At 41.0% G+C, this 17,013-nt stretch overlaps 1 protein-coding gene across 4 annotated transcripts in view; it reads right to left on the bottom strand.

The window, feature by feature from the left end:
- Positions 1 to 1,533: 1,533 nt before the first annotated feature.
- Positions 1,534 to 17,013, bottom strand: part of LOC148315584 (uncharacterized) — a 29,731-nt gene continuing 14,251 nt past the window's right edge. The window contains exons 5-11 of one of the 4 annotated variants that reach the window (XM_088287462.1): positions 16,780 to 16,847; positions 16,000 to 16,119; positions 15,229 to 15,392; positions 14,698 to 14,886; positions 12,332 to 12,427; positions 11,119 to 11,272; positions 10,647 to 11,011 (exon numbers count right to left, since the gene is read on the bottom strand). In XM_088287462.1, coding sequence (XP_088143588.1) covers positions 16,115 to 16,119; positions 16,780 to 16,847 — 73 coding nt within the window. In that variant the 3' untranslated portion in view covers positions 10,647 to 11,011; positions 11,119 to 11,272; positions 12,332 to 12,427; ... (1 more) ...; positions 15,229 to 15,392; positions 16,000 to 16,114. Of the gene's footprint in view, positions 1,977 to 3,553; positions 3,597 to 3,689; positions 3,791 to 10,646; positions 11,012 to 11,118; positions 11,273 to 12,331; positions 12,428 to 14,697; positions 14,887 to 15,228; positions 15,393 to 15,999; positions 16,120 to 16,779; positions 16,848 to 17,013 lie in introns of those variants that run through there. The other 3 variants (XM_088287461.1, XM_088287459.1, XM_088287460.1) reach the window with 3 other exon arrangements.

Raw genomic sequence — 17,013 nt, forward strand, 5'->3', positions numbered from 1 at the left:
TTCATCGTCAACCATGAAACCCTACTCACAAGAGCAAATGTATCATCCTGTGCAGTTATTGAAAATGTTAATTGTAGTTTTAATAATTAACAAATCTGCATGTTAAATTGGGAAAATGATATTACAGCAATCCAGATGATCAATTTTAAGTCCAGGAGAGCGTATTAATTGAGGAATCACATGAGTAAATTATGAGTGTGGCAAATTTGTGTATTCCTTTAAGACCAGTGCCTGTGGTGCTGCCTCCATAAGTTTCATAGCATAAACAGAACACAGTCACTGACACTATGTCAGGTCACATCATGGAGCTAATGAATTAACAGCCAATAATCAAATATTACTCCCTTCCTTACTCACAACTGAATTGTCTACTTAAAAATATTCGAGCTATTTTAGTCATGTCAGAGGAATCCGAAATGTTCGGATTTGAACGAACTCGTCGCCAATTTTCGGCCAAAATATCGTAGGTTTTTGTTGTGTTTTTCAAACTTCAAATGAGGATGCTACGACAGCGAGTTCCAATACTGCGGGATTTATTGACGTCCACTTTAACTCGACATTCACTGAACTAACTGATCCCCGTAGCGCCCGCCCATTGCCCCCGATAAGGCCAATGGACCATACCAAAACATAAGGGGTTGTCTGGGTTAAACCATCACCATACAGTGCACACAAACAGATCACACCACCGTTTTCGTCAAAATTAAAGATATTTGGCTGCTTTAAAAAATGCTTGCCCGGTCGGGCAAGTTGCCCATAATTTTACCTTGCCCGTGGCCAAATTTCACTTGCCCCGGGCAATCGGGAAGCGGTTAACCGCGAACCCTGAGCTTGCTTTGCATGACTTGAACAATGTCACAAAGAAAAAGGGTACCTCTTGCGAAATCTTTTTCTGCAAATAGATTGCGCCAAGATGCTCTCATGATGTAAATAATGGCAAATAAAAAAACGCTAAATAAAATGAAAGAAAATGTCAATGCAAGCCAAATAAACAAGTGGGTATTATCGGGGAAAATGTGCCGTCTCGAGTACTCTGCTGCGCAGTCGCCACTTGTCATCTATGTAATGCACAGTTAGGCTCAATCAGGGATCCATGTTGCGACCCGACCACAAGTCGGATGTAGATGCAAAATGCTTGACATGTCTAAGCTCCCGGCCCGATGTAGTCCATATCGGGAAATACGGCTTTCATGAAGCGTTTAAATCCTGTGCGCGCCACGTAACTAGAGGAGCTTTATCTTTAGCTATGTGCTAAGCTATCGCGTCCACCTCTGAGACGTTCTCTCGTATGGTGTCCGTTCATGGGCTGTTGTCACTTGTCGAACCTTGCTTCTCACTTTGAACTTTCAGCACAGCATGGTTGTGTTGTGGGTGGTGAGAAAGCTTCTGGATTTGAATCGCCAGCAACGAGAGCGACAGACGGGTGGAGTCACATGACTAGAGGCGCTGTAGCGGTCTTAAAGGGGCATGAACATTGCCGCAGACAAAAGGCTTTTCTTTTTTTATTCATCGAATTTACCGACATGGGCAAAATGATTTCGGTCATTGTAATAAATTTCGGTAACGGTAAATTTTCGGTTTATCGCCCAGCCCTATGCTGTAGCATGGCTTTTTTTGCCGTGGGTGTCAAATATTTTACTTTGTTTTCAGAGTGCTTACAGACCTCTTGGTTTTGCCTCAAAATAATTGTCTGCAAAGCAGTCTGTGCCATCCGCATCATTGATGTGCAGGAGTAGCTTGTTGGTAATAAATAGCTGCAAGAAGTCCGCTGTTTGCCGCAGCATCCAGTGGTCCAGCGCTCGCAGTGAAAGTCTTGTCTGGCAGCCCGAACCATCCCCAAACATTTCGAGATGCACGCCCACTAAATTCCAGAAATATAAACATGGACAAACTTGACATTCTTCCAGATTCTGTCTCTTTGCATTGTTTTGAAGTTACTCCTGCAACTTTTCCACTTCTTCGATCCTCCCCATTGTCTGAAAAAGAAGTGTATATTTTGATTTGAAATAATGACCTCAACATACCAATACATTTGTTTATCATCTGAACTGGATTATTTTGAAACAACATTTGGGTTGGACATCTGGGATTTGTTGTTGTGTATATTCAGAGTAATCCTTTTCTTGTATATAGCTAAAGCAATAGTCGCTGGCCTTGAAAATGGGTACAAGACTTGACCAAATTAAGATGCCATAAGGTCTAATTTGCCCCTTCTCTACCACAACTGATTTAGAGGCCATTAGTAACAGATTTGAGAAGACCACTTTTAAAGATATGAAGCCAGAGCTCGGCACCGGACCCATTTTAATTATTTATTATAATTTTAATGTATTATTGAGCAAATGACACAATATGTCAGTAGTGATTACCACAGAAGTCATGTCAAAATAGTGCAAATTCTGAGGTCGACTTCAAATCAGACAGGCGGAGACGAGCGCCAGAGAAGAGATGAGAATCAGAAGAGATGTTGAAGAAGCTAATAACAAAAAAAACAAAAAAACACATCAAATCTCCATGTAGTAGCAACGGGGATGGCTCATGGGGTCAGGAGAAGTGAGCGGGAGATGGGGAGTATGAGGTGCCGTTGGGGACAAAAGTCAGGAATCGCTTCACACTTCTGAAATGCACTCTTACACACCAGTGAAATTGTTGTTGCTCATGCATACTTATGAAACGCTATCATACATACGAGTGAAACGCTCTCATACACACTAGTGAAATAGTTGTTGCTCATACACTCGTCAAATGCGCTCATACACATAGGTGAAACATTCTCATACACACCAGTGAAAGGCGCTCAGGCACAATTGTGAAATTATTGTTATTCATAAATACAACTGAAACATGCTCATGCCCATACACGAGTGAAATGCTTTCATACAAACACCCACACTGTTGAAAATGCTGTCATGAACACAAGATCGCTTACAAATACTAAAATGTAAAAATTAATCATTTATTTAGCAGGGATGCATGGTGGGCGACTTGTTAGCACGATGGTCTCACAATGCAGAGGTCGCGGGATTGATTCCGGCTTTCCTGTTTGGAGTTTGCATGTTTCCCACACGCCTGCGTGGGTTCTCCGGTTTCCTCCCACATTCCAAACACATGCATGGCAGGTTGTTTGGACACCCTAAATTGGTGTGAGTGTGAGCGCGGATGGTTGTTTGTCTTTGTGTGACCTGCGATTGGCTGGCAACCAGTTTAGGGTGTACCCCACCTACTGCCCCAAGATAGCTGGGATAGGCTCCAGCACCCCCCGCAACCCTTGTGAGGAGAAGCCGTACAGATAATGGATGGTGGGATGGCATTCATAATGGACGGCCGCCACGGTGGGCGACTTGTGAGCACGATGGTCTCACAATGCAGAGGTTGTGGGATCGATTCCGGCTCCGGCCTTCCTGTGTAGAGTTTGCATGTTCTCCCAAGCCTGCGTAGTTTTCTCTGAGTTCGCCAGTTTCCTCGCACATTGCAAAAACATGCATCCATTTACTCTGATGCCAATGTTTTCTGTACCTTATGGCAGATTTTTCTCTTTGCCGAAGACTATTAGCACTTGTAGAGCGAGGACCTGTGCCACAGTCGTCAACTGCACCCTAAAATCTGATCATTTTGTATTTTAGACATTACACACTACACAGTTAAAGATGGTCCAAAAAAGAAAAATGGATTAATGTATTTCAACTTACATAATACTCTTTAAAGAGCTGACCAGCTCATTCCCAGAGGTACGTATTGGGGCGTATTGGTCGTCTTTACAGAAGACTCCAGGAGGTAACTCAGGTTTGACCTTCAGCCACAACAGAGTGTTGGGTGTGAGTGCTTCCAAGTCGTTGAGGTCGGAAGATGTCCTTGTGATAGGCCTGCTGTTTATAACTGCTTCAGCCTCACCAAGCAAGGTATATTGACTTTCTTCACCCGAAATTTGTTCTTTTACAGTGACATTCAGGATTTTTCTCACAGACCAAATAAGTCGCTCACAGCTTCCTCCGTGGTGGGAACCTGCTGGGGGATTGCTATGCCACTGAATACCTTTTTGCAGCAAGTGTTTCTCGATTTACTTAGTGTTCCATTCTTTGATTGATTTCTTCATTTCACTGTCAGCTGATCTAAAGTTGGTTCCGTTATCAGAATACATCTCTCTCACTTGTCCTCTTCTGACAAGAAATCTTCGGATTGCGTTGAGACAAGCATCTGTGTCACGTGAAGATGCAATTTCCAGATGTACGGCTCGTACAGCGAGACATGTAAAAATCACGCCGTATCTCTTTACTTGTCCTCTAACCCTACTTACTTAGAATGGACCAAAATAATCAACGCCAATTCTCTTGAAAGGCGGATCGTCAGGTAGCACTCTTCTGATGACTCTAGCAGCTCGAGGTATCCAAAACTGTTGATGCAGATTAGCCATCATGTGGTTCCTTCCAGCGTGAGCTGTAATCTCATGAATGTATCTCAGGACTAGCTTTGTGTTATGTGAATCCTTGGCAAGATGGCTTGCTGTTTTGCTGTTTCAGGCATGGCTGCGTGGCTCAACTGTCCACCAACCCTCATGACACCATCTTGAAGTACTATATTGAACTTGTAAAGTGGGCTACTTTTCTTCACCCTTTTTTGTTTTTCAAATATGGCTAAATCTTTTTTGAAACTTCGCCTTTGACAGTATTTCACAAGTTCTCTTTCTGCTTTATCCAAGTCGTCGCAGGTCAAATACTTTCCTTTGACAGTTCTCTTGAATAAATTCATCTTGCCTTCTTCACCTAATGTGATTAACTCCTTTCTATTTTCCTTTACTCTGTCAGTAAGTCTTTCAGCTTTAGAAACCAGGCTACGGCCTGCTTCAATGCTGTCCAAGACGAATAATGGTTCATCCACTGGCCCAGAGAATCTTTGGGCTACAGTGACTGAATTACATGCACTTGAGTCACTCATTTGACCTCCAGGTCATTAATTGGTAATTTGAAGTGGTTTTTGTGTTTAACTAAATTCCTGGACACTGCCTGATTTTTTTCAGAGCTGTACAACCACTAGAAAGGGTGGTTCCCACAATGTGAGTTTTGCTCAGGTGGCCCAACAATGTCACAAAAACAAGTAGGGGTGTGTGTGTGTGTTTGTATAAGCTACATGTTGGGGACCAACATCGGACAGCACACCCACTGTAGGGGACCAAAATTTTTGTGGGGACCAAAAATCTGGGCCCCACAAAAAAGAGCATTGAATTCAGTGATAAGAAGCTCAGGGGGAGGTCCTGTCAAAGTTTCAGGGCTTCCCAGGAAGGTCACAAAAACAAGACGAGTGTGCTAGAAATGTGTGTGCGGAAAAATTACTCAGGATCGCTGTCTAGTGGTCGGTCCCGGTACTGCACTTACGCACACTTCACATACTCGGCTGGTCTGCGCATGTGCAGGACAGTCTGCTTTATGTCAGGCAGCCACCCTCCCCTCCCCCACAGCCCAACCCGAAAAATTGAGATGTTAGTTAAGTATTTATTCCTATTATTGAGTGAGATTACATATTTTTACTTGGCAGCTGGCACAACAGCTAAGCTTGGAGCACAGTTATTGCAAAATAAAATAAATAAACAGTAACAACAATAACGATTGTTAATATTGTTATACTTTATAGCGTAACCTATTTATACTAATTTTCTGTATGCAATTTCAAGTGCAACTAATATAGTTGTGCATATAGATAGCCACCAAACTCCATACATTAGATAAAAATAAGAGCCACGATGTTAACCAATTAACAGTTCAAGAAAAAAGCAGACATCCAAGAACTTGCTTTGTTACTTTTGCGTGGCCAGAACTACAAACCCCAAAGCAGAGCAAACCCAAAACATCAGAGAAAGTACAATACTTTTGTCAAGGAGTGGTGCTGCTGCTTTGCGATCGCTGCCACCATAGTGAACGCGCTCCCACATTCGTGCACACGCACACATGCCACACACCTGTTTTCCACGTCCTGTCAGTCCACTCCGTCGGTCCGCATTTATTTCGTTGGTCAGCCATCACGGTTGGGTGCGCACTAGATCGCTGTTAAACCATCTTCTACGCCACAGTCCTCGTGTTCAACAAACATTTCTCCCGAATTCGCCTACCATGCACAACTCTCCACTTTCAAACCGAGCGCCGCTGTTACTTCCGGGTTTTTAGCGCCAAGCACTTGACGCTAGCGTGTGACGTCATGGCGAAATACTAGGTTTTAAAATAAAAATTTTCTTTTTTTTGTACAGTCTAAGTGCATGGGGTTATGATAGATCGAATGAGTATACCTTTATGTACTCACTAACATTTATGTTGATCATAAAATGTTGTTTTGATGAAGAAAACTGTTATTTTTTAGAATCAATTGGCTTAGGGCACTTGGGCAAACTACGGCCCGGGGGCCACTTGTGGCCCGTTAAACGTTTCAATCCAGCCCCCCAAACTTGAAAAAAATTAAATGAATAAGCCTTGTTAATGGTTTATTTTCTAAATACTGTGGTTTTTCAAAGACATATATATTGTTGTAATGCTTTTGTTCACTTTCGTTTAAAATTAAATGTATTTTAGGACTCATTGTGCCCCCCCCCTCCCAATCAAAAAGTTTGCCCATCCCTGGCATAGTGGATGGGCCGAGGAGTTTAAAAGGCACACATCATGCATTTTTCAGTCAGTTTTAGCCAGGGCTTGGTATGGGGAAGACCAGCTGGTTTACATGTAATCATTAAATTTTCCCAAGTTTTATTTAAGTTAATTGGACAAAACAAAAAAAACGCAATATTCTTCTGCCAGAGAGTATGTAATATTCTTCTGCCATTTTATTGTAGAGGGCCATTTTGAGCCCCTAACAATATTATTCAACCAAGAGATCATGAGTCGTCGCCCACTTACTTTCTGAAGTCAGCTGGGATGTCACGGCTGTGACCCTCGTGAGGATAAAGTGGTTCAGATGGAAAAGTAGGACTAAGGGCTTTTTCTCAGGTTTCCATGCGCAAATCCATGTATATTAGGTTAATTGGAGACTCTAAATTCTCTACTCATCAAATGACATTCGTGACCCTGATGGATAGATAAAATAGATTATTAATCTGCCATGGGAAGTCCAAGGTGTCTGGTAGAAAGAAATGCATTCATACACTCATTACACAGTCAACCAAGCAAAGACACAAAGCCTAGGGCAGGGGCGGGCAAACTTTTTGATTGGAGGACCACAATGGGTTCTAAAATATGACAGAGGGGCCGGACCAGGAGCAGATGGATGGAGTGTTTTGGAAACCTCACCTCATCTGAGAAAAAAAATACATTTAATTTTAAATGAAAGTGAATAAAAGCATTCCAACAATAATATTTGTCTTTGAAAACCACAGTGTTTAGAAAATAAAACATTAACAAGGTTTATTCATTAAATTTTTTTCAAGTTCGGCGGCCCGGATTAAAACTTAACGGGCCGCATGTGGCCCCCGGGCCGTAGTTTGCCCTCGCCTGGCCTAGGGCATAAACACATACATGTAATATCCAATCCGCTTATTCTCACAAGGATAGCGTGCTGGAGCCTACCCAGCTGTCAACGGACAGTAGGCGGGGCACACCCTGAAGTGGTTGCCAGCCAATCGCAGGGCACGCAAAGACGAACAACCATCTGCGCTCAAACTCACTCACAAATGCAACCTCCACACAGGAAAGCTGGGTCCCGGGATCGAACCCTGCACCTTGGGACTGCGAGCCGGATGTCCTAACCAGTCTTAACTCATTAAATACCAGCCATTTTCACTGGAGCAACCCGCTCAATCCCAGCGTTTTCCTGGGTTTTGACTAATATTGCAAGGCCCACAGAATATAGTATTCTAATGCTATATAGACATGGAGCACACCCGAAGAAAGATGAGACTCTCTTCTTTCAACAGAAAAAAATGTTTGTTCCTATCTTTTTCCATTCTTGAGCAATCGGCATTTGAAAATAGCTAAATTTCATGAAAACTCCAATCCCTGGGGAAAAAACTGAGAAAATGAGCTTTTTGTAAACTGATGCATTTTGACCATAATTTGAATTTTGACACTATTATTTATGGCTTTTATGACACCTCTAACATCTAAATAATGCATGCCTTCTATAAAATAACAAAAAAAAGCACAAAAAATGTTTTTGATAAAATAAATTTATTTGCACATAACACTAAACGACTGAACTGTTGAACTATGTACAAAAATGAAATACATCAGTGTCATACATACTTTTTTTTTGTGTGATATAAAATAAAACAGTTGCCTTGATGCAAGGGCACACAACATAGTTCACACCACATTCTTGTTTCACTCCGTTTGCCTTTGCACAAACAGACCCGACACTTTCGTTGTGGTCTGGCTTTGCTGGTCCGTGGAAAATAGGCGAGCTTGTGTTTGTCCACTGGGGTTTGTGTGAAAATAATTGTCTGGGAAGTGATTGCTGGCATCCGCGATGTGCTGCAGAAGCTCATCCGTGAGAAACAGCTGCAGGAAATCAGCTGGCTCCTCAGACTCCAAATGGGCAGCGGCATTCAGTGGTCCAGGGGTTGCTGTAAAGTCGATTTTCCTCGGTTGCCATCCAGTGTGACGCCATCCGGAACCACTGCTTCCTGATGCACAACCTGTAAATTACAGAAATACAAACAATTGGAAATATATATTTATTGCTGCATTTTATTGCTGGCGTGTGAAGTTTCATATTATAATTTACCTTTCTTTACACCAACAAGACGAGGAGGAACTTTCTTGCCGCGGGATGCACAATCTGTGAATTTTAGAAAGTATGCATGATTACCACACCATTCAGTATTGTTGTTTCCTCGTCGGGGAGGAGATGCGCTCGCGCGTAACTGCACATTTACGCGACATTTTCTGCCCGCAAGATGCATGATATGTACAATAAAAGCATGAGGGCTAAAACCACATGTTCAATGGTAACTTGCGAGCGTTTACTTCCTCGTCGGCGAGGACTTACGCTCGCGTGTAATTGTGCAATAGGCGCCCGGACGAGAAAGTCAGCGAGCAAGCTTGCGTCTAACTGCACATTTACGCGACATTTTCTGCCCGCAAGATGCATGATATGTACAATAAAAGCATGAGGGCTAAAACCACATGTTTAATGGTAACTTGCGAGCGTTTACTTCCTCGTCGGCGAGGACTTACGCTCGCGTGTAATTGTGCAATAGAGGCGGCCGGATGAGGAAGTCGGCGAGCAAGCTCGCGTCTAACTGCACATTTACGCGACATTTTCTGCCCGCAAGATGCATGATATGTACAATAAAAGCATGAGGGGTAAAACCACATGTTCAATGGTAACTTGCGAGCGCTTACCTCCTCGTTCGGGGGGATCTGGTGAGGACTCTCAGCTGCTTTGGCTATTGTCCGAAGGCAGGCGATGCAGGCCGCAAGGCACGCGCACCCTCTTTAGACGCCGTTTTGTTGTGACGACGACGAAGCGTCATCCTCTCAACCAAAGCGTCTCCATCGCCTTGATGCTTTTAGGAAGCTTTTTTTTTACAAAAAAGCATTCCTCGATCGTCATTTGCTTGGAGGATTTCATTGCTAACGCTACTAATGCGACTGCTGCTAGTGCTGTCGATGCTGCTGCTACCCACGCTGCTCTCCACACTTATAAGTCTACCCCAGGATCCCGCCCCCCCATTTGTACCTCTGGCGCAGATTCAAGGCGGATCTTTTGCACCTCTGCCCCCTGCTGGGTGATTTTTACATGATTCACAATGCGGACAAGGCTGATTCTCAGTCAGAGGTTGCATCAGACCCTTATGTACACTATGACGTAAAAAAGACAGGAAACGTACTTATACGTCTTTGGTAGAGGGCGCCATTGCATTAAAAGACGTCTTTGTACGTCTAAGGGAGTAAATGAGTTGAACAAAGTACAGGGTCCTTCACCTGACTACAGATGATCTTCTGGGGACTTTATTTGGTTTTAATCACTTTTGGGGTCTGTATCTATGCACACTCCCTGGTTTTGCTACCTTCCCGGGTACCACATACACACTGCTTAGTTTCTCTGCCTTCGTGGGTACCACATACATATTGCTTGGTTTCTCTGCCTTCCTGGGTACGACATACACACTGCCTGGTTTTGCTACCTTCCTGGGTACCAGTCACACAAACGTCAGACGACTCAGCACATACCGACTGTCTCAGCACTACACACTTTCACTCCAAGGCAGTGCTGTGAACCAACTTACTGACAAGAGGTAGTATTTAGAATTTTAAAAAGTGCTTGAAAGGTTTTGTTCATGTAAAACCAACAGATTATGACATTATTATTATTATTTAAATCAGTATTAAACAGCATCAGCATAGGTTAAAGATATTATACAGACTATATACGATAAAAAAATACTAAACCACCCTTGCTTTTCCGTCATTTCTTGTATAAGTTAACACACAGATGTATAACATTTGTTTATACAAATATAACGATTAAAAAGTAGCTGATTAGAGTTTTAATTTTGTATTCATTAATCTGTAATAAAAATGGACATATTTTGGTTAATAAAATTAACAAGAAATAAAAGTAAAGGGTGTTCTAATACTTTTTTCAAGATTGTCCTAACATACATTTAATGTTTACAGTATATGTCTTCGGAAGAAGCGCAGCATTAGATTTTTTTTTTTGTTCTCTCTCTTTGACTTCTGAATTTGAATTTCTGTCACAGATGTGCTTGAATTCTATTTTGGATGATTTGTGTTAAACTGCACAAATATTTGAAGAGCCATAGAATTCAAGAATCACACCAGTGCTGCTACTCCTCCGAACGGGTGAACGCCCTTGATTAACAACCTGCGTTGAGGTGGCTTTTGAGATTCGTGGTGTGGGAGAAAAATCTCTGAAGGCATTCTTAGACTTCAAGAGAGGGTCCACAATTTTCAAAGATTCACTTCCGTCTGAATCAGAGGCCTCACTTGTATCCGGAATATATTCATCTCCACTGTCATCTGAGTTGGAGTAATAATGCTTATCCATTCCAAAGTCAGCCTGTTTTTTTAATCTAAAAAACAACAACAACAACGAAATATAAAGGATAGAAGGCAGGAGACCAATAAAATATATGCAATTTGCTTGTAAGATTCCCTGAAATCTATATGGGTTGTTTACCTGTATACTTTTGGTCCTCCTGAGCCTTGGGATAGTAATATGGTCTTGGGTCTGAGGCACAAAGTTCAGGGGCAGGATTTGACAATGATTCGTCAGAATCTGTGTCGTTATTCCAAGGAAGATTCAGCCCATATTTTTTGTCCAAGGGAGGAGACTGGGTTGCATCAGAGTCCAAGAGAAAATTGAGAACCCATTAAATACTTAATCCCCAGAGGAATCTGCACAGAAAAAGGTCTTAATTCTATTTGAAAAAAAAAAAAACTAAAATATTGATGAATGATATTATGACAAAATAATGTAATAACAAAATTAGAATGATTTTAGGAAATTATTTGCAAAACCAAAACATTGTGGTACGATAATAATGCATATAATTATTCTACGCAGCTATATTTAACAAAAACACTTAATTGACCGTAACAAAAAGCTCCCGGGAGGAAAACTACATTAAATGTTTTTTTAACAGGGCAGTGAAAATATTGGAAAATAAAAAAAATAATGAATAAAATAATATGAAAAAAGAATTCAATGTGTATCGATGGACCCATATGAAATACTTATATCGCTATGTACTTATCAGCCATATCGCCCAGCCCAATATGTAACTGCAACTTCAAAACCTCGGGCCATAACAGGATTGTAACATGGGATGCATATCTTCATTCCTAAATTTGTAGATCCCGAGGAGGCTGCTCAATGGTCCTGGTAATGTAAACCTCAACCAATTCGGTCACAGCCAATGTTCTCCATCCTTGTTAAGAAGTTTTGAAATGATTTAATAGATATACTATTGCAAACTATACCAGAATTTTATACATTTTAAACTTTTGATCACAATTTTACCTATTTTCTAAAAATCTGAAGAATCCACATGCCAAATCACCTGCTGTGGACACATAGGTTCTGTTCTGACAGATAATTCAGTTACAGGTTGTGTACTTAAAGCCAATAAGAGGGCAATGCAGCAGTCGACAGCCTGACGAAAGCTTAAGTCTCCCAATGAGAGAACTGTAGTGGCTGGTAGGTTCTTAGATTGTAACATAGTAAAGACATACACTACGCATAACTGTATATCATATGATGATGAGGGAAAATATTATTAGCTACGATTTATGTCCAGATATATTAGAAAACTTGTCCAACCAGCACAGGTCTATCTAACTGTAATTTTAACATCTCAAGACACGACAGGATGACCACATGATACGCATACCTCCTTTTCAGAGTCTGTCAAACCTTGAGAAGGCTGCTTCGATGTTCTGGTGGCATCAACCTCAGCCGATTCAGTCATTGTCGGTTGTCCTCCATCCTAATGAACAAGTTGAATATTAATTTAATGAATTAAAAAAAAGAAAATGGATCAGAATTTTACACATTTTAACGAACAAGTTCACGAATGAAACAAAACCAATTACTTTAGCGCATGACAATTAATCTTCAGTAGAGATATGTTGTGACTGATATTTCAGTCACAGGTTGTCTTTTGAACGCCACCAGGGCCGCAATGGAGCACAGGACAGCCAAAAGTCTTCTTGTCGGACAGCTGTAGTGGCTGGTAGGTTCTAAGATAATAACATAGTAAAGGCACATACAACTCCTAACTGTATTTCATATGATAATGAAGGAAAAGATGATTAGCTATGATTTATGTCAACAATAAAAATGGCTCTACGGGGTCCCCACGAACGCAAACCTGACAGTTGGGTGTCAGATGGCCAACATACCTGACTCGCAATTCAACTCAACTGGACCCCACAACACAAGAAAAAGCTGAGTGAGCCTCAAACCAGACATACACATTCACTGACAAATATCCTGTGACACCAGATATATTAGAAGTCTTGTCTAATCAGCACACGTCTATCTAACTGCAATTTTAACATCTCGAGACACGACAGGATGAGCACACGATACGCATACCTCCATTTCTGAGTCTGTAAAGCCTGGAGGAGGCTGCTTCGATGTTTTAGTAGCATCATAAATTTATTGAATTAATTATATTTGAGGTTGGATTAGATTTTTACACATTTTAAGCCTTAGCCACCCAAAACAAAACATAAGCTCATGAATGAAATAAAACTAATTAATTTCGCCCATGCCAATTAATCTTCTGTAGACACGTGTTGTGACCAGTGTTGTTTTTGGCAGGCATTTTAGATTTTGTCCAAGTCATTTGGACAAAGTGCTGATTTGTTTACATCAGATTTAGTCATCCCAATTCGTTATAGTTTTAGTCCAGTTTTAGTCAACGAAAACTAAAAAAAGGGTTTTAGTCCAGCTTTAATCGACGGAAACGCAAAAAAAGTTTTACCCTAGTTTTCGTCAATTTATTCACAAAGGTTTTAGTCCAAGCGGCACGGTGGCCCAACTGGTTAGCATGATGGCCTCACAATATTGAGGTCGTAGGTACGATTCTGGCTCCGGCCTTCCTGCGTGGGTTTCCTCTGGGTAATCCGGTTTCCTCCCATATTCTTAAAACATGCATGGCAAGTTGCTTGGACACTCTAATTGCCCCGAGGCATGAGTGTGAGCGTGGATGGTTGTTCGTCTATGCATGTCCTGCGATTGGCTGGACACCAATTCAGGGTGTACCTCGCCTACTGCCGAAGACAGCTGGGATAGGCTCCAACACCCCCCGCGACCCTAGTGAGGAGAAGCGGTACAGATAACGGATGGATGGATGGATGGGTTTAAGTCCATTTGAGTTAAAACAAGGCATTCAAGGTTTCCACCCAATAACAAAGACTTTTGGATGGACTACTAAGGATTCTTCATTACAAACAGAAAAAAGTGGCAACAGTGGAATCAATACTCACTGCTCCAAAATAAGCAGAGAAGCAAAACATTTTGTTGGGCAACTGTTGTGGCTTTATTTCACTAAAAGCAACATAAAATAATTTATGAACCACATGCTAACAATTTTGTCTAGTCAACGAAAAAAATTCATGTACATCACGTCATGTTTTCGTCATAAAAGAACCTCGTATAGCTTGTCATCGTCATTAAAAAAGGGGCGTTAACGAAGTATTTTCGTCATAGTCATCAGTGACGAAAACAACACTGGTTGTGACTGATATTTCAGTCCCAGGTTGTCTCCTGAACACCACCAATTGGGCAAGGGCGCGCAGGAAAGCCTGGGGTCTTCTATTTTTACAGTATAGAAAGGCTAAATATCAAATTGAAACAGTGTTTTATATCATGAATATACAGGGTTGGTGCTGGTTCTGGTAGGGAAACCACAACATAAAGATGTCCTTAATTAGTCCCACAATGGGGATATTTGCAATATGGCATATGATGGCCTAACAGGGCCACCGCCCAGAAAGGAGTAACGCAGAACTTTGTAATACTGTCACTCCCTGACCAGTTCGTTGTTCCTGCAGAGCCAAACTTTGACTCAGACCCACAAATTTGAATTACAGATAGTGGACAATGGAGAACTCCCCCAGTCAGTCATCATGTTCAACTTCCATAGAAACTTCACATACATTTATTAGATTGCCAAACTAATTGGAAACTACATCACCAGAACACCACAAGTGGGCTCTGTTATTGTACTTAAAGATGCATCTTACAAACCTGTGTTCTCCAAGGCCAGCTGGTCCATAGTCTTAAGTTATTTCTTCGCCAACATCAATGTCTCGGAGCGCAAACAGACAGAGGTGTGGTCTGTCCTCTGTTGTCATCTTCTTCATTTTACAGTTGGGGTGCATGTGGTCATCATTAACCAGTCTTCCCAGACTGCCATCTTCTTGAGCTGCATCAACACTTAAAATAGATTAAAAAAAAAAAAAACAATTATTCAATCAATGTCAGAAATTAATCTTTGAGACAATCTTGTGTACACAAAACATAAAAATAGGAAATCCACAATTTTTAAATCTAAATCAAATCATACAAGAAATTTCTATTGGAATCAGACCCTATTAACAGCTTGTCTTTGAGACTTCATGATCTATATTTTCATTTGTACAGATTCAACGCATGAATAAAAGTAATTATACATTTTTGCTTAGAGAATGATTTTTCCCCTAACACTTATGGGATGAGTATGTGTTTATTTTTTTAAATAAAAACAAAAATAAGATAACATCTCAATCTTTGCCTCACCTCCAAGTTTTTTCTTGCCGGCGGAAGTCAAACAAAAAGACAGTGCCTCTTCCATCCATCTTCCTGCGTTGAGATTCATCAGAATCTATCAATTTTCCTCTGTACTCCATAATAAAGAATAAAGTCGTCTTTCCTGAAAGGGGCCTTGGTAAATACTCCTCGACCTAGTTAACAGGGAAATCAAGTTAGCTTCGTCATATTTTTAAGCACACAAATAAGGAGTCATCATATTCATTTGGGCCACTATACTAATGTAGGGTGGTTTGAAACATTGCTTCTTGTGAGGGATAGAGCAGAGCCCTTCTTTATGATTTTAAAGGAACAGACCAGCCAAAATTCATTTTCCAGCATTGCATTAGCCAGTATGTATTAGGACTGAAAGTACAAATGTCAATTGCACCTGGTTACGTAAAAAAAAAACTTTAAGATTATTTAGTTTCAAAACAATGACATACACTGTACACAGTCATATTGGATCGCGTCACGTGATCTCTGTGACGTATTACGTGCTTTACACTAGACTATCAATATCGGACTTGTTCACCGGTCTATTGTGGTATAAAAATGCCGGAGGGCGTCATCAAGTACAGCCTTAATTTAGATAGAACTCCTACCATCAGGTTTCACACTCACTGAAATAACTTGAAACTGACAAAAGTGGCAAAAGAAAAGGTCAAGACACTCTTAATGTAAAATAACCACTTAAAAAACGATGTCAGCTTGGTTATCAGAAAACAATAATATATCTTAGCAAAAGCGTTAACATCATACCTTTAAATTAGTTTATATACTTCGCTTCTAACTCTGCAGTCTTGTCCAGACCCTTGACTGCATGTTCAATAGTATCCTGCTTTGGGGACTTCCTGCATCTCAGGGAAGGCATTGTTTATTCTATAAAGAAAAAAGACAGTATTGTGTTGAGAATTATTAATACTATGGGCTAAATGGAGTTTTAACAATATCAGTGTAAGAAAAATAAATTATAAATTAAAAAAATATCAATTCCTCCATCCCAATTAACGATTTCAACCATAATAGTTTATATTGAAGTTTAAACAACAGACACAGACAGATTTATGCAGTGTGACTACAAAAATCTTACCAAAATTGCATTCACAGTAACCTTTGCTTTAAGAATCATGTAATTAACCAGTGAACATCGTGTCTTACACAAAAATTAATGACAGAAATTATCATGGTACTTGCATTCTGTGGTTCTATAACAAAAGTGCAAGCTGTTAGCTCCGCAAAGCTAACGCAACAAGCTAGCGTCCCTCGTGCTCACATTCAATGCAAACCTGACCACCGGATGACAATACGCGTCGGTTTAGTTCTTTAAATGAGTAAAAGCACCATGACGTTTTATAATTATTCAATGCTTAACTGGAGCTCGTCAATTATGTCGATGTAGGAGCACATGTTTGCTAGGCCAGTGTTGTAGGCCCACATCCATGGTGCTACTTTGTATAGTGTTTTCCACACAACTATCTCTAACTATGAACAAATGCACTCGACGCATGTTTTGAAAAAAACCCAACGAAAAACACTTACCTCTCCGTTTCAACAGCAGTTCGAACTTCGAAGTGGTGATATTCTCCAGCGTTAAGCACCTGCTCGAACTGCGAATAGGTCAAATTCAACAGCGTCTTTTTTCTGTCTTAATAAGGACGCGATGAGAGGAGGAGCGCTTGCCTTTTCGTCAGCACGCCCCGCGCGGGTGGTGCTGCTTTATCACTCTCTATCTGTGCCCGCCCGCCGGCACGTCGATAGAAAAATAATATTCCT

The sequence above is a fragment of the Idiotropiscis lumnitzeri genome, unplaced genomic scaffold (assembly GCF_059441095.1).
Source record: "Idiotropiscis lumnitzeri isolate Australia: NSW breed Sydney's pygmy pipehorse unplaced genomic scaffold, RoL_Ilum_1.0 HiC_scaffold_90, whole genome shotgun sequence".
Classification (NCBI taxonomy): Eukaryota; Metazoa; Chordata; class Actinopteri; order Syngnathiformes; family Syngnathidae; genus Idiotropiscis; species Idiotropiscis lumnitzeri.